This window comes from Neovison vison, chromosome 2 (genome assembly GCF_020171115.1).
Source record: "Neovison vison isolate M4711 chromosome 2, ASM_NN_V1, whole genome shotgun sequence".
NCBI classification, from domain to species: domain Eukaryota; kingdom Metazoa; phylum Chordata; class Mammalia; order Carnivora; family Mustelidae; genus Neogale; species Neogale vison.
This window is the reverse complement of record NC_058092.1, coordinates 79,057,467-79,084,069: the sequence shown is the minus strand read 5'-3', so window position 1 is coordinate 79,084,069 and position 26,603 is coordinate 79,057,467. Positions and strand designations below refer to the sequence as shown.

At 35.4% G+C, this 26,603-nt stretch overlaps 1 protein-coding gene across 6 annotated transcripts in view; it reads left to right on the top strand.

Annotated features, from left to right (window-relative positions):
* EVI5 (ecotropic viral integration site 5) overlaps window positions 1-26,603 on the top strand; it is a 202,971-nt gene that overhangs the window by 134,767 nt on the left and 41,601 nt on the right. For all 6 annotated transcript variants that reach the window (XM_044238685.1, XM_044238684.1, XM_044238686.1 and 3 more), the window contains one exon: window positions 9,984-10,079. In XM_044238685.1, coding sequence (XP_044094620.1) covers window positions 9,984-10,079 — 96 coding nt within the window. The remainder of the gene's footprint in view (window positions 1-9,983; window positions 10,080-26,603) is intronic.

Sequence of the window (26,603 nt, the reverse complement as noted above, 5' to 3'; positions counted from 1 at the left end):
GGGGATTTCTCTTAGTAAAGGATTTAGACAATTACAGAAACAAGCACAATGCAGTATGAGTAGTGCTGTGATTGAGGAGGTATATAGGACACTATAATAGGAGTTTAGTGTTAGGATAATGCTTCAAGAAAGGCTAACTGAGGAATGATTGAGCTAAGACATTAAAGCTATGTAGGAGTTAAGGAAAGACAATAAATAGAGTTCACTCTGTTCCCTGGACAGAGGGAATGGCATATGTGAAGAATAAAAATAAGAAAGAAGAGGTTGCTTGAACTTAAAAAAGTTCATTGTAGCTGGAGGTAAGTATCATAAGGAATACTGGTAAGATATGAGGCTGGAACAGTGAATAGGGAGTGACATCATATACAATTTAGGACACCAGTATAAGGACCTGAGTCATTATCTCAAGATCTGTGGAATGCCATAAAGTATTTAAACTAAGGGAGTGACAAAATGAGATTTGAATTTTATGAAATAGAGACACAGTGCTTTTTATGAAGTAGAGACACAGTGCTGTGCTGGAGCCAGCCAGTAAAGGCTTCTAAGAACCAGTTGTTAAATTTTTAGGAATTTTGTGACTTGCTTGTTAAAACAGCCATATGAACAATTAAGTCATATAGCATAATTAAATTGTGATAGGACAAAGGTAATAAGTAATCAAACTTTAACATTTCCTACTTATTTTTACATTTTACTACTATCTGTGCTTTTGAGGTTATTTAGACCCCTTGTATCTGTACGGTGTAAATACCATTTAATAGTGTTCCACTGTACATTTCTTCCCAGCTCAGTGTTCGGTGATGTTAACGTTGATAGCTTGAAAGGAGCCATGGTGGGAGGATTTACATCACGTTAGTTGTCAAACTACAAATCAGGATTGGATTTTTTTGTTGACGATCTAGACCAGATGTTGGCAAACTGTAGCCCATAGCCCAAATCTGTCTGGTTGCCTGTTTTTAGAAGTAAAGTTTTATTGGAATACAGCCTTGCCTGTTTCTTTATGTATTGTCCATGGCCACTTCCACATTGCAGCAATGGCAGATACAATATTTGTGATACATTATATGGCTCATAAACCAAAAATATTTACTATCTGGCCTTTTAAGGAAAGGCATTTGATGCCTGTGCTTGATTTTTAATGCAGATAAAAGTTTAAAAATATGTTGTTATCTTCAGCATATGCATTATGACTAGCACAAAATTTTTAAGGAAATTTTCCTTCAGTATTTGATTACTGTTACCAGAATCAACAAAAAACTTGCTCACATTATTAACAGATGAGTGAAATTGTAACATAAGTCTTCTTTGTTTCACTTTCATCTTTTCTCTAACAAAAATATTCAGTCAACATTTATATCAAAACTTTACTTTTTCCCCAGTTTCAACCATCGATGGCTCATGGATGTAGTAGTTTAGAAAAAAATCAGTGAAAGCATTCTGTGAGAATACAGTGACTGCACAGAATGGACAATGAGTATTGTATATCTTATTATCTATATGTTATATTCTATATATCTATATCAGTTTATATTAAAAGATATAATAAACTTATTCATGAACACATGTGTACACACACACACACAAACAGCCCGAGGAGAAAGCTGATTGCTAGACAGTTTTTTTTTATTACATATAATGTATTATTTGCCCCAGGTTACAGGTCTGTGAATTGTACAGCTTTCACCATATCCCATACCCTCCCCAATGTCCATCACCCAACCACCCTCTCCATACACCCCTCCTCCCAGCACCCACAGTTTATTTTGTGATATTAAGAGCCTCCTATGGTTTCTTTCCCTCTGGATCCCATCTTGTTTCATTTATTCTTTTCCTACCCCCCAACCCCCACGTTGCATCTACACTTCCTCATATCAGGGAGATCGTATGATAATTATCTTTCTCTGATTAACTTATTTCGCTAAGCATAATACCCTCTTGTCCATCCACATGGCAAAATTTCATTTCTTTTGATGGCTGCATAGTATTCCATTGTATATATATACCATATCTTCTTTATCCATTCGTCTGTTGATGGACATCTAGGTTCTTTCCATCATTTGGCTATCGTGGACATTGTTCCTATAAACATTTGGGTGAACGTGCCCCTTTGGATCACTACATTTGTATGTTTAGGGTAAATACTCGGTAGTATGATTGCAGGGACATAGGGTAACTCTATTTTTAACTTTTTGAGGAACCTCCATGCTGTTTTTCAGAGCAGCATCACCAGGTTGCATGTCCACCAACAGTGTAGGAGGGTTCCCCTTTATTCCGCATCTTGCCAACATCTGTTCTTTCCTGACTTGTTAATTTTAGCTATTCTGACTGGTGTGAGATGGTATCTCATTGTGGTTTTGATTTGTATTTCCCTGATGCCGAGTGATATGGAGCACTTTTTCATGTGTCTGTTGGCCATCTGGATGTCTTCTTTGTCGAAATGTCTGTTCATGCCCTCTGCCCATTTCTTGATTGGATTGTTTGTTCTTTGGGTGTTGAATTTGATAAGTTCTTTATACATTTTGGATACTATCCCTTATTTGATATGTCATTTGCGAATATCTTCTCCCATTCTGTTGGTTGCCTTTTAGTTTTGTTGACTGTTTCGTTTGCTGTGCAAAAGCTTTTGATTGTGATGGAGTCCCAGTGGTTCATTTTTGCCCTTGCTTCCCTTGCCTTTGAATTTGCTGTGAAGAATTGAATTTGAATTTCGAAATTTGAATTTCCAGGAAGAATTTGCTGCAGCTGAGGTTGAAGAGGTTGCTGCCTGTGTTCTCCTCAAGGGTTTTGATGGATCCCTGTCTCACATTGAGGTCTTTCATCCATTTTGAGTCTATTTTTGTGTGTGGTATAAGGAAATGGTCCAGTTTCATTCTTCTGCATGTGGCTGTCCAATTTTGCCAACATGATTTGTTGAAGAGACTGTCTTTTTTCCATTGGACATTCTTTCCTCTTTGTCGAAGATTAGTTGACCGTAGAGTTGTGGGTATATTTCTGGGGTCTCTATTCTGTTCCATTGATCTATGTGTCTGTTTTTGTGCCAGTACCAGTTTTGAGGATTATAGCTTTGTAATAGAGCTTGAAGTCTGGAATTGTGATGCCACCAACTTTGGCTTTCTTTTTCAACATACCTCTGGCTATTCGGGGTCTTTTCTGGTTCCACATAAATTTTAAGATTATTTGTTCCATTTCTTTAAAAAAATTAATGGTATTTTGATAGGGATTGCATTAAATGTGTAGATTGCTTTAGGTAGCATAGACATTTTCACAATATTTGTTCTTCCAATCCAGGAGCATGGAACATTTTTCCATTTCTTTATGTCTTCCTCAATTTCTTTCATGAGTACTTTATAGTTTTCTGAGTACAGATTCTTTGCCTCTTCGATTAGGCTTTTTCCTAGGTATTATATGGTTTTGGGTGCAATTGTAAATAGGATTGACTCCTTAATTTTTCTTTCTTCTGTCTTGCTGTTGGCGTATAGAAATGCAACTGATTTCTGTGCATTGATTTTATATCCTGACACTTTACTGAATTCCTGTATGGGTTCTTGCAGTTTTGGAGTGGGGTCTTGGGTTTTCCATATAAAGTATCATATCAGCTGCAAAGAATGAGAGTTTGACCTCTTTGCTGAGTTGGATGCCTTTTATTTCTTTTTGTTGTCTGATTGCTGAGGCTAGAACTTCTAGTACTATGTTGACTAGCAGTAGTGATAGTGGACATCCCTGCCATGTTCCTGACCCTAAGAGAAAAGCTCTCAGTTTTTCCCCATTGAGAGTGATATTGGCTGTGGGATTTCCATAGATGGCTTTGATGATATTAAAATATGTACCCTCTATCCCTACACTTTGAAAAGTTTTGATGAAGAAAGGATGCTGTACTTTGTCAAATGCTTTTTCAGCATCTATTGAGAGTATCATACGGTTTTTGTTCTTTTTTTTTTTTATTAATGTATCACATTGATTGCAGCCTTGGAATAAATCCCTCTTGGTCATAGTGAACAATCCTTTTAATGTACTGTTGGATCCTATTGACTAGTATTTTGGTGAGAATTTTTGCGTCTGTGTTCATCAAGGATATTGGTCTGTAAGTATCCTTTTTGATGGGATCTTTGTCTGGTTTTGGGATCAAGATAATGCTGGCCTCCTAAAATGAGTTTGACACTTTTCCTTCCATTTCTGCTTTTTTGGAACACTTTCAGGAGAATAGATATTAATTCTTCTTTTGTTTTGGGGAGATTTTTGATGACTACATCAGTCTCCTTACTGATTTTGGGTCTGTTCACATGTTCCATTTCTTCCTAGTTCAGTTTTGGTAATTTATATGTCTCTAGGAATGCATTCATTTCTTCCAGATTGTCAAATTTGCTGGCGTATAGTTGCTCATGATATGTTCTTATAATTGTTTCTATTTCTTTGGTGTTGGTTGTGATCTCTCCTATTTCATTCATGATTTTATTTATTTGGGTCCTTTCTCTTTTCTTTTTGATAAGTTTGGCCAGGGCTTTATCAGTCTTATTAATTCTTTCAAAACCCTTGCTCCTAGTTTCATTGATCTGTTCTACTGTTCTTTTGGTTTCTGTTTCATTGTTTTCTGCTCTGATGTTTATTATTTCTCTTCTCCTGCTGGGTTTAGGCTTTCTTTGCTGTTCTTTCTCCAGCTTCTTTATGTATAGGGTTAGGTTGTGTACTTAAGACTTTTCTTCTTTTTTGAGAAAGGTTTGTATCGCTATATACTTCCTCTCGGGACCATCTTTTCTGTGTCCCACAGATTTTAAACAGTTTTGTTTTCATTTTCATTTGTTTCCATGAATTTTTTCAATTCTTCTTTAATTTCCTGATTGACCCATTCATTCTTTAGTAGGATGCTCTTTAACCTCCATGTATTTGAGTTCTTTCCAACTTTCCTCTTGTGATTGAGTTCTAGCTTCAGAGCATTGTGGTCTGAAAATATGCAGGGAATGATCCCAATCTTTTGGTACCAGTTGAGACCTGATTTGTGACCCAGTATATGAACTATTCTGGAAACTGTTCATGTGCTCTAGAGAAGAATGTGTATTCTGTTGCTTTGGGATGAAATGTTCTGAATATATCTGTAATGTCCATCTGGTCCAGTTTGTCATTTAAGGCCTTTATTTCTTTGTTCATCTTTTGCCTGGATGACCTGTCCAATTCAGTGAGAGGGCTGTTAAAATCCTCTATTATTACTGTATTATTGTTGATGTGTTTCTTTGATTTTGTTATTAGTTGGTTTATATAGTTATATATATATATATACTTATATATACATACATATAGTTATATAGTTTATATATATATAGTTATATAGCTTATATAGTTTAAGATTGTTAGATCTTGTTGGACAGACCCTTTGAGTATGATATAGTGTCCTTCCTCCTCTCTTATTATAGTCTTTGGCTTAAAATCCAATTGATCTGATATAAGGATTGCCACTCCAGCTTTCTTTTGATGTCCATTAGCATGGTAAATTATTTTCCACCCCCTCACTTTATTTATTTTTTTAAGATTTTATTTATTTATTTGACAGACAGAGATCACAGGTAGGCAGAGAGGCAGGCAGAGAGAGAGGAGGAAGCAGGCTCCCCACGGAGCAGAGAGCCTGATGCGGGGCTCGTCCCCAGGATCCTGGGATCATGACCTGAGCCGAAGGCAGAGACTTTAACCCACTGAGCCACCCAGGTGCCCCCACCCCCTCACTTTAAATCTGGAGATGTCTTTGGAGGTAAAATGTGTTTCTTGTAGATAGCGTATTGATGGGTTCTGTTTTTTATCCATTCTGATATCCTGTGTCTTTTGATTGGGGCATTTAGCCCATTTACATTCAGAGTAACTATTGAAAGATCTGAATTTTGTGTTGTCTGTAAGATGACTGTTACTCTGTATTGTCTCTGTTCCTTTCTGGTCTACTACTTTTAGGCTCTCTCTTTGCTTAAAGGACCCCTTTCAGTATTTCCAGTAGGGCTGGTTGGTGTTTACAATTCTTTCAGTTTTTGTTTGTCCTGGAAGCTTTTTCTCTCTCCTTCTATTTTCAACAATAGCCTAGATGGATATAGTATTCTTGGCTGCATATTTTTCCTCATTTAGTGCTTTGAATATATGATGCCAATTCTTTCTGGCTTGCAGGTCTCTGTGCATAAGTCTGCTGCCAATCTAATATTTCTGCCATTGTATGTTACAGACTTCCTGTCCCAAGCTGCTTTCAGGATTTTTTCTTTGTCACTAACTTTAATAAGTTTTACTACTAGAAGATGGGATGTAGACCTGTTTTTATTGATTTTGAGGGGGATTCTCTGTGCCTCCTGGATTTTGATGCTTGTTCCCTTTGCCATATTAGGAAAATTCTCTACTATAATTTGCTCCAATAAACCTTCTGCCCCTCTCCTCCTTTGGGAATCTCGATTATTCTAATATTGTTTCATCTTATGGTATCACTTATTTCTTGAATTCTCCCTTCATGGTCCAGTAGTTGTTTGTCTCTTTTTTGCTCAGCTTCTTTATTCCCCATCATTTGGTCTTCTGTATCACTAATTCTCTCTTCTGCCTCATTTGTCCTAGCAGTAAGAGCCTCCATTTTTTATTGCACCTTATTAATAGCTTTTTAAATTTCTAGTTGGTTAGATTTTTGTTCTTTTATTTCTCCATAAAGAGATTTTATTTCTTCAAAAAGGGTTTCTGTAATATCTTCCATGGCTTTTTTGAGCCCTGCTAACACCTTGAGAATCATCATTCTGAACTGTAGTTCTGACATAGTAGCAATATTTGTATTGGTTAGGTCCCTAGCCTTCGGTACTGCCTCTTGTTCTTTTTTCTGTGGTGAGTTTTTCTGCCTTGTCATTTTATCCAGATAAGAATATATGCACGACAGAATAAAATACTAAAAGGTTGGCAATGACCCTAGAAAAATGTATGCTAATGAAATCAGAAGAGACCCAAAATTGGGGGGAGAAGAAAGGGGGATGTTAATTTTTATCTGTATCTATATCTATATCTATATCTGTATCTATATATCTGGTGAATAGAACAGAGCCACCCACTTGATTTTGGGTGTATTCTGGTCTCTTAGAACAAACTACCTCCCAAAGTTTTAAAGAAAGAAAAACTTATATATCTATAAAAATAAGAGTAAACACAATGAATGGATAGAATATGACTGTAATGTTGAAAATTTTAAAAAAATTATAAAAAAGGAATTGATAAGTTTGTTGGAAAAAGAGAAAAAAAAAGAGGAGCGAATCTGTTCAGACTGGAGACTAGAACAAAGCCATGTGCTAGATTTAGGGTATATTTTGATGTATTAGAAGAAATTGTATCCCAGAATTTTAAAGAAAAAAAAAACCCGATACATATACAAAAAATAAGGTTAAATACAATGAAGAGATAAAATATGACTATAAAAATGAATGTTTAAAAATGTGTATATTTTTTATAAGGGTATTTTTAAGATAAACTATTTAAAAAACTTCAAAAGAAGAAAGAGTAATGGCGCCTGGGTGGCTCAGTGGGTTAAAGCCTCTGCTTTCGGTTCAGGTCATGATCTCAGGGTCCTGGGATCAAACCCTGCATGGGGTTCTCTGCTCAGCAGAGAGCCTGCTTCCTCTCTCTCTGCCTGCCTCTCTGCCTACTTGTGATCTCTCTCTGTTAACATAAGGAAATAAAAAATCTTCCAAAAGAAAAAAAAAAAAAAAGAGGAAAAGTTGAAAAAAGAGAGAATAAGAAAAAAATAAAATGAAAAAAAATTTAACTTTGCAAGACTGAAGGATCATGGGGGGAAAGCCATGAATTCCATGTGTTGCATTCCTCTAGCTCTGGAGTTCCGCAATTCTCATTAGTGAACTTGTTCTTAGCTGGATGTTCTTGCTGATCTTCTGGGGAAGGGGCCTGTTGCCGTGATTCTCAAATGTCTCTCCGAGGCGGATTGCACTGCCTTTGCCAGGGGCCAGGCTAAGTAATCTGCTCGGGTTTGCTCTTGGAAGCTAAGTAATCTGCTCGGGTTTGCTCCGGAATGCTTTCCATAGAGCTTTGGAGGATGGGAATGGAAATTTCTCTAGGCCTTCCAATCTCTAGGCCTAGAGGAACTGAGAGCTCAGGACACCACGCCTCAGTGCGCCCTCAGAGAAAAGCAGTCAATCCCTTCCGTCTCCCAGGTCTGCAGCTACACTCTGTACTCACCTGGCCTGTGACCGAGCATTTCTATCTCTGGCACATGATCCCATTTGAAGTCTCCAAACCCAGCAGATTCCTGCTGCACATTTCTGTGCCACTCCTCCTGGAGAAGGAAGGAGGGGGTCTCTCTGGATCTGCCACTTGTGGGGTCCCTGCTGGAAGAGCAGTGGCCTAACTGTGCCTTGGATCATGGTTTAAGGTAACCCTGATTTGAGAGCTCACTCCTCGGCTCTGTCTCTGTATCGGCTTCCCCGCTCCAATACCTGGGAGCTCTGCCACACTCAGACACCCCCGATCTTTCCGTGACCTTGCGGGACCTGAGACCACACTATCCCTGTGAGGACTCCACCCCCGCTTAGTCTCTGGAGCGATGTCCCTCAGAGGAGCAGACTTCTAAAAGTTCTGGTTTTGTGCTCTGCTGCTCCACCGCTTGCCGGAAGCCAATCCCTCCCTGCCACCATGGTCTTTCTTCCTGTCATTTCGGATTCACTTCCCCACACATCATACCTTCCAGAAAGTGTTCGATTTTCTGTTCCTAGAATTGCTGTTGTTCTTCTCTTCTATCTCCTGTTGAGTTTGTAGGTGTTCAGAATGGTTTGATAACTATCTAGCTGAAGTCCTGGGACCTGATGTCATTTCAGTCTGCTACTCCTCTGCCATCTTGCTTCTCCCCCTAGACATTTTTTTTAAAGGAATTTATTTATTTGGTCGGGGGTGGGGGCATAAGGAGGGGGAGTGAGAGGGAAGCAGAGGGAGAAGCAGGTTCTTAACCAAGCAGGGAACCTGACATGGGGCTCAGTGCCAGGAACCTGGGATCATGACCTGAGCTGAAGGCAGATTCTTAACCTCTGAGCCACCCAGGTGCCCCTGATTTTTAGACATTTATTAGCACAGCATAGGGTACACATGTGACTATATGCAGACTGGCAAAATATTTAATGCAGTATCTGCTTAAGGTGAAGCAGAAGTATCTAAGATACAAGAATAAGTAGTTTAATTATTACACTTCTAAATTTGTGATATTTAGAAATTTTGGTATTATAGTACTGTCAGGTGCTAAATTTCTCCAATGACCACCATGCTGTAAATTTTTTATACAAATGATTGCTACATTTCAACTGGAGTTAATGGAGGAGAAAAATATTTTGCATACCCTACTTTTCTGTAATATATTTTCTTCATATTTTGTTGTTTCTGGATCAGTATTAATTGGCTACGGTATTGTAGAATGCAGTTTTGGGGTTTTTCTTTGTGAAATTTTGAAGTGGTAGAGTTAAGTACTATGCTTTTCCTGGGAAGATTAGAATTATGATATAATTGAACTTCTATTCTCCTTTGTAGTGTAATGTAAATGTTAACATTTACTATAAATGTTATTTACTATAAATGTTAACATTTATTGCTTCAGAAAGAATATAATCATTAAGTATTATCCAGTTAATATACTCTCTCAGTATCCATATTCTCTGTTAACCTGTTGTCCAAATTAAGTGTTTGAAAGTTCTCAATTTTTGTTCTTGCATAAAAATGTACAGCCTTCACAGTCACCAGTGATTTGAATTCTTTTAAGATTAAGTTCATTTTTAATTTTAACTTTTTATGCAGCACTTGTTTATTTGAGTGTTGTTTTGAATGCTTCAAGATAGAATATTATTCTATATGTTTGGTCTTCATTTTATATCAAGTTCAGGAAATAATGGCACTTTTTTTTCATCTGATCATTAATCTATTTGTTTTCAAAATTCGAAGTATATTTTACTTTTACCACATGGTTTATTTTTGGTTTGTTGTGTTTGCCGCTCTAGAACAAGGAAGAAGTGATGGCTGTGAGACTCCGGGAAGCAGATAGCATAGCTGCTGTGGCTGAGTTACAGCAGCACATTGCTGAGCTGGAAATCCAGGTACCATATGAAAATAATAAAGTACACATAAAAATAATTTCTCTCTGTACCTGAAGAGTGACTTGTACCTTCCTCTTAATGATTATGATTCTATTTTCAACACATATTCATTTCCACATTCTTTTTTTGGTGGTAACGTAACATATAACATAAAATTGACCATTTTAAAGTGTAAGTTCTGTGACATTAAGTACATTCACATTGTACAACCAGTCAGTCTCCAGAACTCTTTTCATCTTGCAAAACTGAAAATCTGCCTATTGAACATCTCCTTGTGCCCATTTCCCCGAACCCCTGGAAACCACCATTCCATTTTTAATCTCTGAATTAGACTACTCTCAGTACTGCATGTAAGTAAGATGATATAGTATTTGTCTTCTTTTTTAAGATTTTCTTTATTGTCAGAGAAAGAGAAAAAGAGCACACACAAAAAGGGAGAGCGGCAGACAGAGGGAGAAGTACTCTCCCTGCTGAACAAGGAGCCCCATGCAAGACTCCATTCCAGGACCCCGGGATCATGACCTGAGCCAAAGGCAGACACTTAGTGACTGAGCCACCCAGGGTTCCCTGTCTTTTTTTTTTTTTTTTTTTAAGATTTATTTATTCATTCTAGAGAAAGAGAGTACACAAGTCAGGGGAGGGGCTGAGGGAGAAGGAGAGAGGGAAAGCAGACTCCCCACTGAGCAAGAAGCCCGACAGAGCAACCTACAAACCAACCCACCTACAGACCATAAGGCTCAATCCCAGGACACTGAAATCATGACCTGAGCCAAAATCAACACTTGGCCACTTTAACTGAGCCACCCAGTTGCCGCAGTATTTGTCTTTTTATGACTGGGTCTTTTCACTTAGCATAATGTCATTAAGGTTTATCCATGTGTAATGGATAATATGTGAAAAATAACATATGAAAAAATTTCCTTCCTTTATAAGACTGAATAATATTCCTTTATATCTGTATACCACATTTTGTTGTTTATCCATTGGTAAACACTTGGGTTGCATCCACCTTTTGACTATTGTGAATAATGCTTCTGTGAACGTGGTTGTACAGATGTTGTACAGATCTCTTTGAATCCCTGCTTTCATTTCTTTGGGATTTTCCCAGAAGTGGGATTGATAGATCATACAGTAATCCTGTTTTTTTTTTTTAAAGATTTTATTTGTTTGACAGACAGAGATCACAAGTAGACAGAGAGGCAGGCAGAGAGAGGGAAGCAGGCTCCCTGCTGAGCAGAAAGCCTGATGCGGGACTCGATCCCAGGACCCTGAGATCATGACCTGAGCCGAAGGCAGCGGCTTAACCCACTGAGCCACCCAGGTGCCCCAATCCTGTTTTTAATTATTTGAGGAATTGCTATACTATTTTCCATAGCAGCTGCACCATTTTACATTCTTGCTAGCCAGTGCACAAGGGCTCTTATTTCTCCGCGTCCTTACCAATACTTGTTAATTTTCTGGGGTTTTTGTTATTGTTTGTTTTTTTGTGGTAGCCATCCTAATCAGAATGAAGTCATAGCTCATAGTGGTTTTGATTAGCATTCCCCTAATTAGTGATGTTGACCATCTTACCATTTGCTTTTTGCTATTTGTGTATCTTCTTTACAGAAATGTCTGTATGAGTCCTTTGCTCATTTTTTTAATCAGGTTTTTGAGTTATCAAAGTTCCTTATGTATCCTTAGGGTCAATCCCTTATCAGATAGATAGTTTTCAAATGTTTTCTCCCTTTCTTTGGGTTGCCTTTTTGTTCTGTTACTGCTTTTTGATGAACAAAAGTTTTTATTTTTGTTGAAGTCCAACTTAACTTAGTCCTATTCTTTTGTTGCCTCTGCTTAAGTCCACGTTTGATAGTTTGATACCATATTTGTACATTGCCAAAGCAATTTTTGAAAGAAGATTCAAAACTAAATATTTTGTCACTGTATGTCCTATTTCTTATTGTATTTATAAGGTAGTAAATTTCTCATATGGGAAAAATGTGTTTAAAATCTTATTTCTTTGAAAATGTGTTATATTCTATTCCAAGCCAAAATACAGTTTTTGCTGCAACATCTAGAATTTTCTTCCACTTAAAATATCCTTCGAACTAAATTTCAATTCAAAATTTGGTTAATTTCTAAGACTTACATGTATTATAGCTTCATCTTTTGATCTGGGTCAAAAGTAATCATGATACATTGATTTGTATAAGTTTATTGAAAAATTAGCCTTTGTGTTCTGTTGCTAATATTCCCTGTAAAGTAGCACATACTCAGAAAAACTTCAAACATGAACTGACTTCATGACATATTTGTAATCAGTGATTTAAAATCATCCTATTGTATTCAAGTCTAGTTTAAGCCTGGAGTTTTCTAACATCTAGAAAATTATGAAATTTTGCTACATTTCTATGCATGTTAGTCACAAACAGCGAGATTTATATCATTGTTTTTATTTATTCTGAAATACTTATGAAAGTGAAGAGCCTGATATGCTTCAAGTTTTATTTAAAATGGAATGCAGCATGTTACATCATTTCTGAAAATAGAAAATGCATGAAATTTTTACTATCAGGAATATGTTGGCATCAAATGGCTCTTGATTAAATAATCCTTGGACTCCAAATTGCTAAATTCATTGGTATTTTTTCGGTATTTATCCTGCTTGAGTTTATCTCATTTATGGTTGTTGACTAGTCGTCCTCTTTACATTCTCTCCTCCCACAGCTTTCCCACCACCACTCACTTTTGCCTTACTTCTTTCTTGTTTTTTGTTTTAGTCTTCTTATCATCTCTGAATGTTTGTATTCCTGAGAATCCCAAGTTTTTGGCTTTTTAAAGGCTGTATTGAAATGAAGGATCTCACTTACATGGCTTTAGGAGCCATCTATAAAACAGATCCTAATGTAACTCCAGCCCTCACGTTTCCCCCAACCAATAATTTTTAAACCTTTTAAAAAATTATTAGCACAGTATACCAAGAAGTTTGTAATACAAAGCTACATTATAATATGGGTAAACACATTACCCATATAGTCACGGTGGAGGTCAAGATACAGAATATTGCCTGTATCCAGAAGTCTAGCCAATCACACCTTACTCCCTTGTCCTGAGTTTTGTGGTAGTCTCTCCTTTGCTTTTCTTTATAATTGTGTCATCTTCATATGCCTCTCTGATTTGTACAGTTTAGTTTTCCCTGTTTCTGAACTTTGAATAGAGTGTTCTTATATATCTTTGTCTCTTCTTTCTTTGTTCAACATTATTTTAGTAAGTAATCATTTTTATTGTTATGTGTTCCCATTTTATGACTGTATCACAATATATCCACTCTAATATTATTGGTCATTTGGGAGTTTGTGGATTGGGACTGTTTGGAACAGTGCTGTGATTATAAGCAATCCTGTGCACTATACTGACTACATGTACATGTTACTCTGGTGTGGAATGTTTGTGTCACAGAGCATGCAACTCTTCGACTTTATTTTCCAAAGTGCTTGTACAAGTTTAAACTCCCAAGAGTTTGAAAGTTATTGAAAGCATGAAAGTTCTTGCTTGTTCCATATCCTTCTTAACACTTGGTGGTGTCAGATGTCTTAACTTGTGCCATTCTGGTGGATATGCAGTGATATTTTGTTGTGGTTTTAATTTCCATTTACCTGATTATTAATAAGGCTGGCCATTTGGATTTCCTCTTTTGTAAAGGTCTGCTAAAGTCTTTTTATATGTATTTTTCTGGTAGGTTTTTGTCTTTTTCTTTGGATGTATAGTTATTTACTTATTGATGTTATGTTTTGTAAATACCTGTTTCCACTCTGACTTGTCTTTTGTTGTTCTTTAACTTATTGTGTCTTTTGATGAGTAGACCAGTAGTTTTAATGGACTCTAGACCACTCTACCTGGAAGTAGCACAGGCACTTCAAATTCAACATGTTTAAAATTATCTGTTCCTGTTTCATCCAATTTTTTTTTCCTTTCTGTATCTCTAGTCTTGATCAGTGGTAGCATCTCTTAACGGATTGTTCAACACAGTGAGAACTTCGCTTAGTCCTTTCTTAACCCTCTACATGAAGTCTATATAGAGAATTTGTAAACTTTCAACTTTACTAGATCATATCAAATTATTTTACAAAGTGCTTGTGCTAGTTAACATAACCAACATTTTACCTTCTCACATACTCTTGTAGTTTTGCTTTCAGATAATTTTTTAAAGATTTTATTTATTTGTCAGAGAGAGAGAGAGAGCACAAGCAGGCAGAGTGGCAGGAAGAGGCAGAGAGAAGCAGGTTCCCCTCTAAGCAAGGAGCCCACTGTGGGACTCGAACCCAGGACCCTGGGATCATGACCTGAGCCAAAGGCAGCTGCTTAACCAACTGAGCCACCCCGGTGTCCCACTTTCAGATAATTTTTAATAACTCATGAAGACTGAAGTGTCTTGCCCAACTCCTCAGTTCCTTCAAAAGAGGAAAGTCTGGAATAAATCTAAAACTAAATCAAAGGTGATTTTAATTTCAGAAACTTTTCTTTTAATCTCTCTCAGCCTTTCTGTTCCCCTGGCCATTCCCTGAATTATTCTGTCCACAGCCTTACCTGAACTATTGTAGTAACTTCCTACTCAGTTTCACTTCTCCAGCCTCAGCTCTTCCACAGAGCTGAGTTAGCTTTCTAAAAAATAAGAATTTTTACTGACTGCCTTTTACCTAGCAAATCATATCAGAATTTCTCAGCCTAAAATGCTTACCTTTTCATTGTTTCCCAGACCTGCATTGCCCATCTCATCTTTCAGCATTATCTCTTCATACTCCTTCCTTACCCCTTACACACACACACACACTTTTCAAAATTTTCACATATTTTCAAAATTCTGTACCATTGTACAAGCTGCTGTATCTTCCTAAATTGTGTTTCTCTGTATCCCTAGTCCTCCGCTTTTAAGGTATTTCTTTTTACTGAGTTGTGCTTTGCTACCTTACTATTAATACATTTAGTAAATGTGTTTTCAGTAAATGTCTTGATGATTCAACTTTCGTGCATTTATTTACTTATTACATGCAGATCCATAATAGATCTCTTGCTAAAATCTGAAACTCCTTTCTCAATTATAAGAATAGTACATTTTAGGTTATTCTTAGTCATGGAAATACTTCAGATCATTTTCAAGTTCCACTAGGGGGAGAACTCTGTCAAATATTTTGTACTTCATATCTCTTCAGATCAACTCTTCCAATTAATGTTACTCTCTTGTGAATAAATTTTTTCCCCGTAAACCAATTTCCCTCTAACTCTTCATTTAATAAATTGTTATTATGTAATCAGTTGATATGATTAAGATCTGCTTTTTAAAGTATTTATGAAAATTATACTTTTAAATGTATCCTATTTAGATAAGGAAATACATTAGATGAACAAATATTCATTTTTATAAACACTAGCATTCAGTGGTAGACACACTTGTGAGGCTAAAGTTTATTAAATTTGATTTCAAAGATTCTTTTGTCATCTTGAAACCTTTGCTCTGATTTAAAGTTTATAATATTTCCCTGTTATTATTTGAGATATCTGTATCTGTAATATACTTAAGATTTTTATAATCTTTTCCTCCTTGTCTTTGGAGGAGCTGTTTTATATTAGTGCCTCACAGTGAATTTAACCTTCTTTAAGTGTAGCAGTTTTCCAAATTTTAGCCATTTTCTTAGAACTATTTGAGAAAGTTATTAGCTAGGTTTCTTCCTTCTCAAACAAAATGCCCTTTACATCAAAATGATGGATTTTAGTCATCATTCTATTAGAATGCTTGTTTCAAGCAGATATACACCTATAAAATTAAGAAGTTAAACTCTAAGTTTTCATTAAACATAAAGATTATATCATGTATGTCATTTTAATATCTTTTGGCCATTCAGAATTACCATTATAAATTTTAAACACTATATAATCCTTTCATTTCATTCAGATCTCTATGATTTTATTAGGTAAAACTCCTTTGGCTATATTTCTATCCAAAATAATACTACTATTCTGATCACTGTGCTCTTCTGCCACTTCATGTTTCATCAAAACAATTATTTCTTGCCATAAAATATACATTTCTTGTTATTCTTGTTGTCCACATTCTCCACCAGTGGAAGCTCAGTATGAGGAATTTCTAGCCAGTCATTCAATTGCTGTATATCTCAGCACTTGGTATATAATGCTTGGTACATAGCCATCGCCCAACTATTTGTATTAGATGTTAAAGTAATACAATAATTTGCTCATCTGCTTTTTCTACAAGTGACTTTTACTGTATATACTTTGAGTATTCCAATTTTTAAAGTTCAGAGATTATCACTGTTTTCACACATGCATCAATTTGCATACATTTTTTATCATTAGGTCACTGGTGAGGATGATAGAATGATCTCAAGACTGTCTAAATGCATTTGTCATCTTACAGAACGAGGGACTGACCGTGGGTCTCTTTTTTGAAAGGTTGTTGAATAGAATTTAAACCTCTGAAAATTCACGTGTTTATTGTTGGCGTCAGTGGCTTCAGTTACATCTGAGTTACTCTGAGGTGATGCGAGTTGTTACTTCTTAAGGGAAAATTTTGGTTTTTTCTTCCTATCGGCACATATACTTTACAAGCTGATTTTCTTATTTCTCTATTTAAATAGCCTACAAAATAAATATGATAGAAACTGATCAGAATAAAAAGCTTCAAGAAATTTAATTATAATTAAGAACAAGCAGATTTTAAATCCTAATTGACTCTGTGGTCACAACTTTTTGTCTTTTTGTTTCCTCATAATTGCTAGAGATTTAGTATTTGTTAAGAGTATAAGATTTTGAAGTCAAACTACTTACTCGGTATCTTTGACAAGTTACTTAATCTATCTTTTTATTTATTCATTCAGAACAGAAAATCTGAAAGTTTTCTGCTTTAGAGCTGTTGGTGTTAAATGAGAAAGCGTTTGTAAGTCATGCAGATTTGGGGAAAGAATTGTCTGCTAAGGTACTAGTAAGGGCAAAGAGCCTGAGGCCAGGAGCATGTCTGAGTAGAGTCCCTACGTGAAGTAAGAGAGGAAGTAGAGGAAGTCTGAGAGGTAAATAGGGCAGATTATGTAGGGCCTAAGAATTTTGGCCTTTCTCTGAGTAAGATGGAAGCCATTAGAGGGTTTTGAGCATAGGAGTGATCAATTAGTAGTATTTAACTTATTAAGATAATTTAATTGAGCTTGATTCAGAAAAAAAAATTCTTATAAGAGTAATTCATAGTATTTAGGAGGGAGGAAATGGTGGTTAAAAAGTGTTTCCTCCTCTTGGTGGAATTTTCCACCTTTATTCTATTGATCCAAATGTTATTTTTTAGCCAAGGCTTTATTTTTATATTCACACTGAATAAAACTTGATCTGCTTTGCGGGTGGTGGAACAAAACACAGAAAAATTAATTTTTGCTCATAGTTGAAGAAAACACATGGGAATTGAACTCAAGCTTTCTGATGTTTAACACAGAATTGAGTTTGTATTTCGGTTATTGTAAAGATAAGCATATTAATTTGCCATAACCATATTAAAAGCTTCTGTGGGTCAAGTGCATCTATAAAATTAATGCTGCTTTGTTATAAGTAATGGAAAATTTTTAATCTAAAACTGTATAGTTCTATTCAAATCCATCTTTTTGTTCTTTTCCTGGTACCCAGTAACATTTACCCACTTTCGTTAGTTTGCCCAGCAGATAACCTCTAGGGATGCCTCAGATGGGCAATACCCCAACCACTCTAGGCTTAAGAAACACCCACTCAAAATTCTGTTCTGACCTAAAATGAATGAGTTATGTTTAAATCAGTGTGCCCAGATCAGTACGCAGTTTTGGCAGAGATGGAGAGGAAGTGATAAAATCTTTATCACTGTACTTTAAAATACATGTTTTAATAATGTTAAATTGCAGTGACATTACTAAATGATGAAGTTTATCATAAAGTTTTGTGATCAGTTTGTGCTTTTCAATTTCCTGAGCTAATTTGTTAATAGTTTCACAACAGCTGGTACTTGATATGCCAACTCTAGGTTAACAAACTTCTTTTTGAAAGATTTTTTTTCCCCTTTAAGTACAATGGTTTCCGTTTTGAGCAACTTGCTTGAAGTATTTTTCATTTTTCTTAAATGATTTTCTCAAAATTTTAAACACTTTTAAATTTAAAAAATTGGCTATTCTAATTTTATCTAGTTTTAGCAGTAATTCTCAACAGAATAAGTTAGGTATGTAGGATATTTTATTCAGCTTGCTATGTAGTCATTAAGGATTATAAAATGCAGTTAAAATTTTACTTAAGTGCTCAGATTCTTTGGTACCCAAATTTAGTATACAGTTAAATATAAAGAAATTAGGTACCTAGAAGCTTTTAAGGTACTGCTGTATTTAGAAATGAAGAATATCATTCAGATACCCAAGATGAGCTCATTGTAGCATCTGAAGAATTAGTGATGGAGGATTAGATTCTTAAAGACCATAATATCAGCAATCATCTTGGTGTTAATAAAAGTCAATTTGTGTACACCTAGCATACACATCTTGGTTTCTCATACCATTCTCTAATGAAGGAAACCAAGGCTCCTCAGAGAAATAGCTGATTCCAATACCAGGAGAGGAAATACAGTAAGGACAAAGATGAGCCTAGACACCTTGTAATACTAGAGAAAGGAAGGGCTTAAAAACAAAAAACCCTACATTAATAGGAGTATCTTAAAAGGACAGAAGAACCAACAGGAAGAGTCCCTGATGGCCAAAGATAGAACAAATTAGGAAAAAATGTTTAAAATCATAGTAGATTTTAATTCACAGTATAAAATAAATACCCATGAGTCCATTGATATAAGTAATGATTTATTTATCAGTCCAGTGATATAAATAAATTAACAAGTGGGAAAGAAGAGATAAATTTCTATGCAGAAGAATTCCAAATAATTGTTGTAGATATTGTATTCTTTTTTTTTTTTAAGATTTTTATTTATTTATTTGATAGAGAGAGATCACAAGTAGGCAGAGAGGCAGGCATAGAGAGAGGGGGAAGCAGGCTCCCCGCTGAGCAGAGAGCCCGATGTGGGGCTTGATCCCAGGACCCCGAGATCATGACCCGAGCTGAAGGCAGAGGCTTAAACCACTGAGCCACCCAGGCACCCCTAGATACTGTATTCTTAAGGAGAGGAAGAAGTCCTTTTCCGTAAGTGTGGACTGTATACAATGACTCCCTCAAAGGGTATAGTATGGAAAGGGCAGGAAAAAAAGAGTAACTTTACAGTGGAAAAACTTGACAAACACTGCCTCACACAGATAATCAAGGTCAACATCAGTAGTTATCAATCATATTGATAGTTTGTACTATGGTGTGATGAAAATAGTGCTTCTGTAGTCTTCCAGTAACCGTTAAACCCCATTTTTAACATGAGAAGAAATACCTGACAAATTTCAATGGTGGGGCATCCTACAAAATACTTGACCAAGACTCCTCAATGCTCATCAAAAAGAGGTGAAGTCTGAGAACTATCTCAAACTATCAAGACGAACCTAAGGAGTGGAGGAACCTAAAGAGACATGACAGCAAAATGTAATGTAATATGGTATTCTCCATAGGGTCTAGGACAGAAGAAGGACATTAGCTTAAAAACAGACAAACAAAAAACTAAGAAAATTTGAACAAACCATAGACTTTGGTTAGTAATAAGGTATCAATATTGGTTCATTAATTGTAACAAATTTACCATACTAATGGAAGATATTATTGATAGGGGAAATTGAGTGCAGGAGGTATATGGAAACTGTCTTCTCATTTTTTCTGTAAACCCAAAACTGTTCTTTAAGAAATCTGTTGTAAAAAATATTTTATGTAATTTCATGGTTTTTAGGGACCCCTGGAATTATATAAATTTAAGTATTTGTCACAAAATTGCTTTGCTTTTAATTAAATTATGACTTAAAGAAATATTTTCTAGCTTTGGACCTTGTGCAAATGCTCATTTTTCATGTAGGCATGTAGTTGATCCTTTAAGAAAGATCACTTTAAAATATGTGTGTATTTGTGTTTCTCTTCTCAAATGGAATTAAGTCAGTCTTAGCATTAATAAAATTTTGAATTTATTCTCTCTCTTCCATACTTTTACAAATTACCTTATTATTTTCTTAAAAGTATTTATATGTACTTTTTTTCCCCCTAGTTACTAAACCATAAAAAATATTCAAACCTTTTTGTCCATGACTTTAAATTACCGGAATCTGTTTTAGAAACTTAGAATGGTACATGATATGAGTATGATTTGTCTTTAGATGTTTCAAATGAGTCACCTTGAAGTCACAGGGAGGCTACCATTTACCACATTTACTATTATGGTTAATTTTTCTTAGGGCAAAGTACAAATCAGTAATAACTTACTAGAGCTTAGTGGTTGCTCTTGGTGTTTCAGTAAGGTTATGTTGATTAATCACAGTGATTACTTATCAACTGTCAGGGATTTACTCAAATCATTGGTTTTCTTCTACTATAGTAATTTCATATGCAGCTATAGTTTGCTTAATACATTTTGCTTTAATATATGCATTGAAAATATCAAATTAGGACTTAAAAATTGTCCCCCTGCTACAAGTTAATATGGTTGCTTCTGTGACCGTTGAACATAGTTTCATAATATAGCCTTGAAAAAAGTATTATTTGACCTTAAAAACAGTCAAGATAATGCCTTCTTACGGTCTCTGAAATAGTTTAACTTTTACAAAGGAGAGAGAAAACTTGATATATTTTTAGCATAGTCTCTCTTTGTGTTACATTTTTCATCTGTGAGTGTAATTTAAAATATTTTTAAAATGCAGGCTTTACACTTGCATTTGAGACTAAGCAACCTGCATTGTGTCATGACCCTTCTAATACCACAAACTTTCTGTAATACTACTCCCAGTGAAAAACCCACATCCTATGTATAACCTTAGATTTATTTTGAAATCTCTATGAAGAGAGCATAGAGAGATTACTAATTGTTTCTGTTATTTCCTTTAAGGGTGTGATGTCTATTTGTAAACTGTTTTAAGTTTTAATATGTGAGGCTTAAAATGTTAAACTATATTAAGTATTGATTTCCTAAAATTGTAAAAAATGTAGTAACTATACATTTCAATTGAGAATTGGGTGATATATTAAACATCTGCAGAACATTCAAAAAAAGAAAAAACAACATTAGTTCCAGTAGCCAATACTTCTGATATCACTGGCTAGAAGAATACTAATAAGGAAATGCAAATTTAATGATAAGCCACTTTTTTTTCTGTTTTATTGCTGTTCTTGTTTTTACTATTTCCTTCCATTTTAGACTTATTTTGTGTTCTTTATATAACTTCTTAAGATGGATGCCTAAATCCAACATCATTTTTATTATTTAAAAATATGGGTAATTACTCATCAATAGGAGAATTGTTAAGCCATAATAAATCCATTACAAAAGAATAAAGATCTGCAAGACATAGTAAATGAGAACAACAAATTCTAGACAGAATGTAGATCATAATTCCATGTGTGTTTTTAAAAGTCTGTGTATTACTTGTTTTACACATACTTAAATACGTCAGGGTGTCTGGTGTGATTCCTATCAAAGCTGTTAACAGTGTTCCCTCTGAGGAGAGTAGAGGGCTTGGTGCAAAAAAGAGTAAGGGACCGGAATTCACTTTTTACACCATTTAGACTTATTACTATGTTAATTTTTAAAATGAATATACATTTAAATAACTTTTAAGGTAATGATTGCTAGAAAGGAGATAAGAATTAGAACTTCCAAATAATCATAGAAAAATAGCAACAAAGACAACTTGATCTACCTAGCAGAAGTGCCACACTCATTCTGTGGCCTTGACATCCCTGAGTATTCTGGCTCCTGCCTACTTTTCTGACTACAGTATCATCACACTCTGCTTCACATGTTATGTTCTAGCAACCTCGTCCTTCTTTTCATTTCCTGAACCAAGCTTATTCATTCCTAATTTAAGGCTTTTGTTCCTGCTCTACCCTACATTTGGAACATTATGCTCCCTGAGCTTCCCCTGGTGGTTCCCTCTCATTGTTTTTATCTCAATGTAAAAGTCACCCACTCAGAGTTTTCCTGACCATCTTTGTAAAATTGGCCCCTCACACCATTACTCTCTATTTCATCATCATGTTCTATATTATTTATGACTCTTCTCAGGGTCTTTAATTTTCTTCACCTTAAGAATTAAATCACTCCCACATATAATATATTAGAACCTTGTTTATCTTATCTACTGCAGTTTGCCTTTTGGATGGCATATAACAGGAGCTCAAAAAATAATTGCAGGATGAGGGAGCCTGGGTGGCTCAGTGGGTTAAGCCTCTGCCTTTGGCTCAGGTCATGGTCTCAGGGTCCTGCGATTGAGCCCCACAGTGGGCTCTCTGCTCAGCAGGGAGCCTGGTCCCCACCCCTCTCTGCCTGCCTCTCTGCCTACTTATGATCTCTTTCTGTTGAATAAATAAATAAAACCTTTAAAAAAATAATTGCAGGAGGAATCTTAGGACAGAAAACAGCCATGTGTAAGGGAGTTTGATATTCTATGCCATAAGAGGTGGTAGAATGTTCTAAGAACTGTATATGTAAAAATTTATTTAAATGATGCTGCCCCAGAAGTAGATTAAAATTGATCCTATAATTTCCTATCCAACCACCTAACAAAATAGTAAATAATAGGTTGTTTTTTTTAAAGGTTAATACTTTCCTACTAAAAGCAGCCTGAGAGAAAAAAAAAGCAAAATCTAGTACGATAAACTTTAAACGTGACAGCTTAAGAAAGAAATAGACTAGACTAGAGCAAAGAGGCCCAGCAGGGCTTGGTTTCTAATCTGAACTGTCTCCTTCTCCTTTCCCTCACCAAGCTATATAGGTAAGTCAGCAAAATCCCCAGAAGTATCGATTCATCATATCCCAAACATGGAGAGAAAGAAAATGAGTATGTAATTTTCTGACTGAGGAATTGTAAAAATTTCTGGAGGGTACAGCCCAGTCAAAGATATTAAAAAGTGAACATCTGAATTTTAACTTATATGAAGACTTTGGGGACAACACACTGAATTTGGGGAACTATATGAATCCTAAATCCAGGTTTTGACATATATCCCCCCAGTTAGGTAATAACAGATATTTAACAAAATTTTAGAGGAATAAACAGAGCCCTTGTTTAGCCAGGTTCTTCCCTCCCTGTGCTATCCCTCAGACTATAAAAAAGTCAAAACAAACTTGACCTTGGAGGGCAAAGAAAATAGATTTTAAATATGGTGGAAGGGGAGGTAATAAGTAACCCATATTCTTAAATCATTAGGAATATCTGGGTAGTCACCTAGCTATGAGATGAAGAAATGACATGGCAACTTGATTTATATTATTATAGCAGAGAAAGTGAGAAATACCATTTTAAAAAGATCCCAGCCAAGAAGAAAGGTAAGTCAAGGATAAGAGAGGAATTACAGTTGCTGCCCACTATAAAACAACCATGAATTCAATAAAATTAAGAAATTAAAAGATAAAATGATTTTTAAAAAAAAAACCCAGATAAGATTTACTGCTAAGGAAACAAATTGAAACCCAATATATCATTACGGAAACAGTAAAAGAATAGTCTGTTCAATATATAATGCTGAAAAACTTGAGATAATCATAGTGAATGCAGAGATTAAGAATGTAAAACAAGTATAGCTAGCAGGTATGGATGAAAGGTAGATAATCTAACACATAAAGATAACTGGTGTCCTACAACAAGTGAAAAGAAGATATATTAAAAAATATGAACAATTCCACATTTGAATAAGATTGTGGTACTTGTCTTCCCTTAACAGACTTATTTCACTTAGCCTTCTACTCTTTGGGTATATTGGCAGGATCTCATTCTCTTTTTTTATGACTGAGTAATATTCCATTGGGTATATGTACCACATGATTTCTCACATATGTGGAATTTAAGACCAACACAGGGAGACCTGGCTGGCTCAGTCAGAAGAGTGTGCAACTCTTGATCTTGGGGTCATAAATTCAAGCCTCATGTTGGATGTAGGGATTATGTAAATAAATAAATAAACCAAAGAAAGAAAAAAGAGACAAACCCAGACTTAAATACAGAGAGCAAACTGGTGATTACCGGTGGGGAGGAGGGTAGGGGAATGGATGAAATAAAGAGGATTAAGAGTATACTTACCTTCATGAGCACTGTGTAATGTATAGACTTGAAGCACTGTATTATACACCTGAAAATAATATAACACTGGATGCTAATTATACTTCAATTAAAAAAAAATATATAGACAAGAAGTCATCCCTGAGATTCAGAGAGATTTAAATACACAAATCAAAAGAATACCCTGCTTTCTAGGAAAATTTGATAGAATACCCCATAAACACTTAAAGCAGGTTATGCACAAAGCTGTAAGGAACGTTAAGACTTGTCCACATCTCTCATAGCATATTCAATGCCAGAAACCAATGGAGCAGTGGCTCTGCTGCATTGATAGGCACTAGCCACATAATGGTGATTTAAATTTAAATTGATTTAAGTTAAACAAAATTAAAACCAGTCTCTCAGTTATATAAGCTCAGTAACCTCATGTTTGGACATTTATTTGGAAAATTAGAATCACAATTCAAGGGAAGCAGATTTAGATAGAAACCTGACTCATGTTCCTTGTATTTTCTATCAATTTTAGCTAAAACTTAAGATTTAATTTTCATCTTTATATTTTTTCTTTTGTGTGAATTATTGAAAATAAACCTGTATAACTTTACAGAAACAATTATTTCTCTTTTTTAAAAAAAGCTGGGTGTACATACTCTAATGTTAACATTGATCATTGAAATTGTTTTTCTTTACTTTTTTCCCCTCAGACCTTTAAATTCCTCTGTATAACAGGTGAACTCCAAATCATAAGCTAAAGGTGATGAATATTTGATGGAGGAGTATATGCAGGGGGAAAAAATGACTCAATAACTGTACTATTCACAGCCAAGCCAAACCATCTCATTGAAATTGTTGAGAGGAAATTAATTTTGTAGTATTAGTTAATGATCTCAAATGTATAAAATATTATTGATACTATCTTTATATGGGCTGTCTTTGATTTTATACCTTGTTCTCCCTTGACTTAATATGGGAAGGAGTTACCGAATTGATAAATAATTATAATTTGGTTTTTCATATTGGCCTTCTCCTCTACATGATAAAAATGACTAGCTCCCTCTCAAATTTTAGTATTATAATAATGTAATAAGTTGATAAAACTTCTTGATGGCAGAATCAACTCTTTATGTTTCTTTTAAACAAATGAGAAAAGAAATGTGCAGTCAAGAATACTCTATCCAGCAAAGCTGTCATTCAGAATAGAGAGTGAGAGAAAGACTTTCCCAGACAAAAACTATAGGAGTTTATGACCACTAAACCAGCCCTACAAGAAATATTAAAGGAGACTCTTTGGGAAAAAAGGACCAAATGCAATAAAGACTAGAAAGGAACAGAGAATATCACTGGAAACACCAGCTTTACAATGGCACTAAATTCATATCTAACAATAATCACTGCAAATACAATGAAATATTACTCACCTATCAAAAAAAATCTTGCCATTTGCAATAACGTGGATGAAGCTAAAGTGTATTATGCTAAATGAAGTAAGACAGAGAAAGACAAATAACCATATGGTTTCACTCATGTGGAATTTAAGAAACAAAATGGATAAACATATAGGAAGGAAAGAGAGGGAAGCAAGCCATGATACTCTTTTTCATAGAGAACAAACAGGGTTGATGGAGGAACGTATGTGGGGATGCATTAAAATGGGTGGTAGGGGGGCGCCTGGGTGGCTCAGTGGGTTAAGCCGTTGCCTTCGGCTCAGGTCATGATCTCAGGGTCCTGGGATCCAGTCCCGCATCAGGCTCTCTGCTCAGCAGGGAGCCTGCTTCCCTCTCTCTCTCTCTCTCTCTGTCTGCCTCTCCGTCTACTTGTGATTTCTCTCTGTCAAATAAATAAATAAAATCTTTTAAAAAAATAAAAAAATAGTAAAATGGGTGGTAGGTAATATATGTTAATTTAAAAATTAAAAAAAATAAATGGGTGATGGGCATTTAAGAAGGGCACTCGTTATGATGAGCACTGGGTGTTATGTGTAAGTGATGAATCACTTCATAAATTATACTCCTGAAGCAAGTATAGCACTATATGTTAACTAACTGGAATTTAAATAAACATTTGGGGGACAAAATGAGAGAAGAGCATGTGGTATCAGTGAGATGAATATATAGGAAGCTGTCTAGTCATTCAATGCTAAGGAACACATGACAAACTTTGACAGCTAAGGGTTGTACTCCCCAAATTTGGCTGAGTGTCATTCTTTATGGAGGGTCTAGGAAAATATCTATGAATCAAACATAAAATTATCAACACCATTTTTAGAAAAACAATTCTAATACATAATCCTGCCATGGTTTGTCTCACAAATGTGGACGTAGGAGCAAAACCTGATTTCTACCAGCTTTTT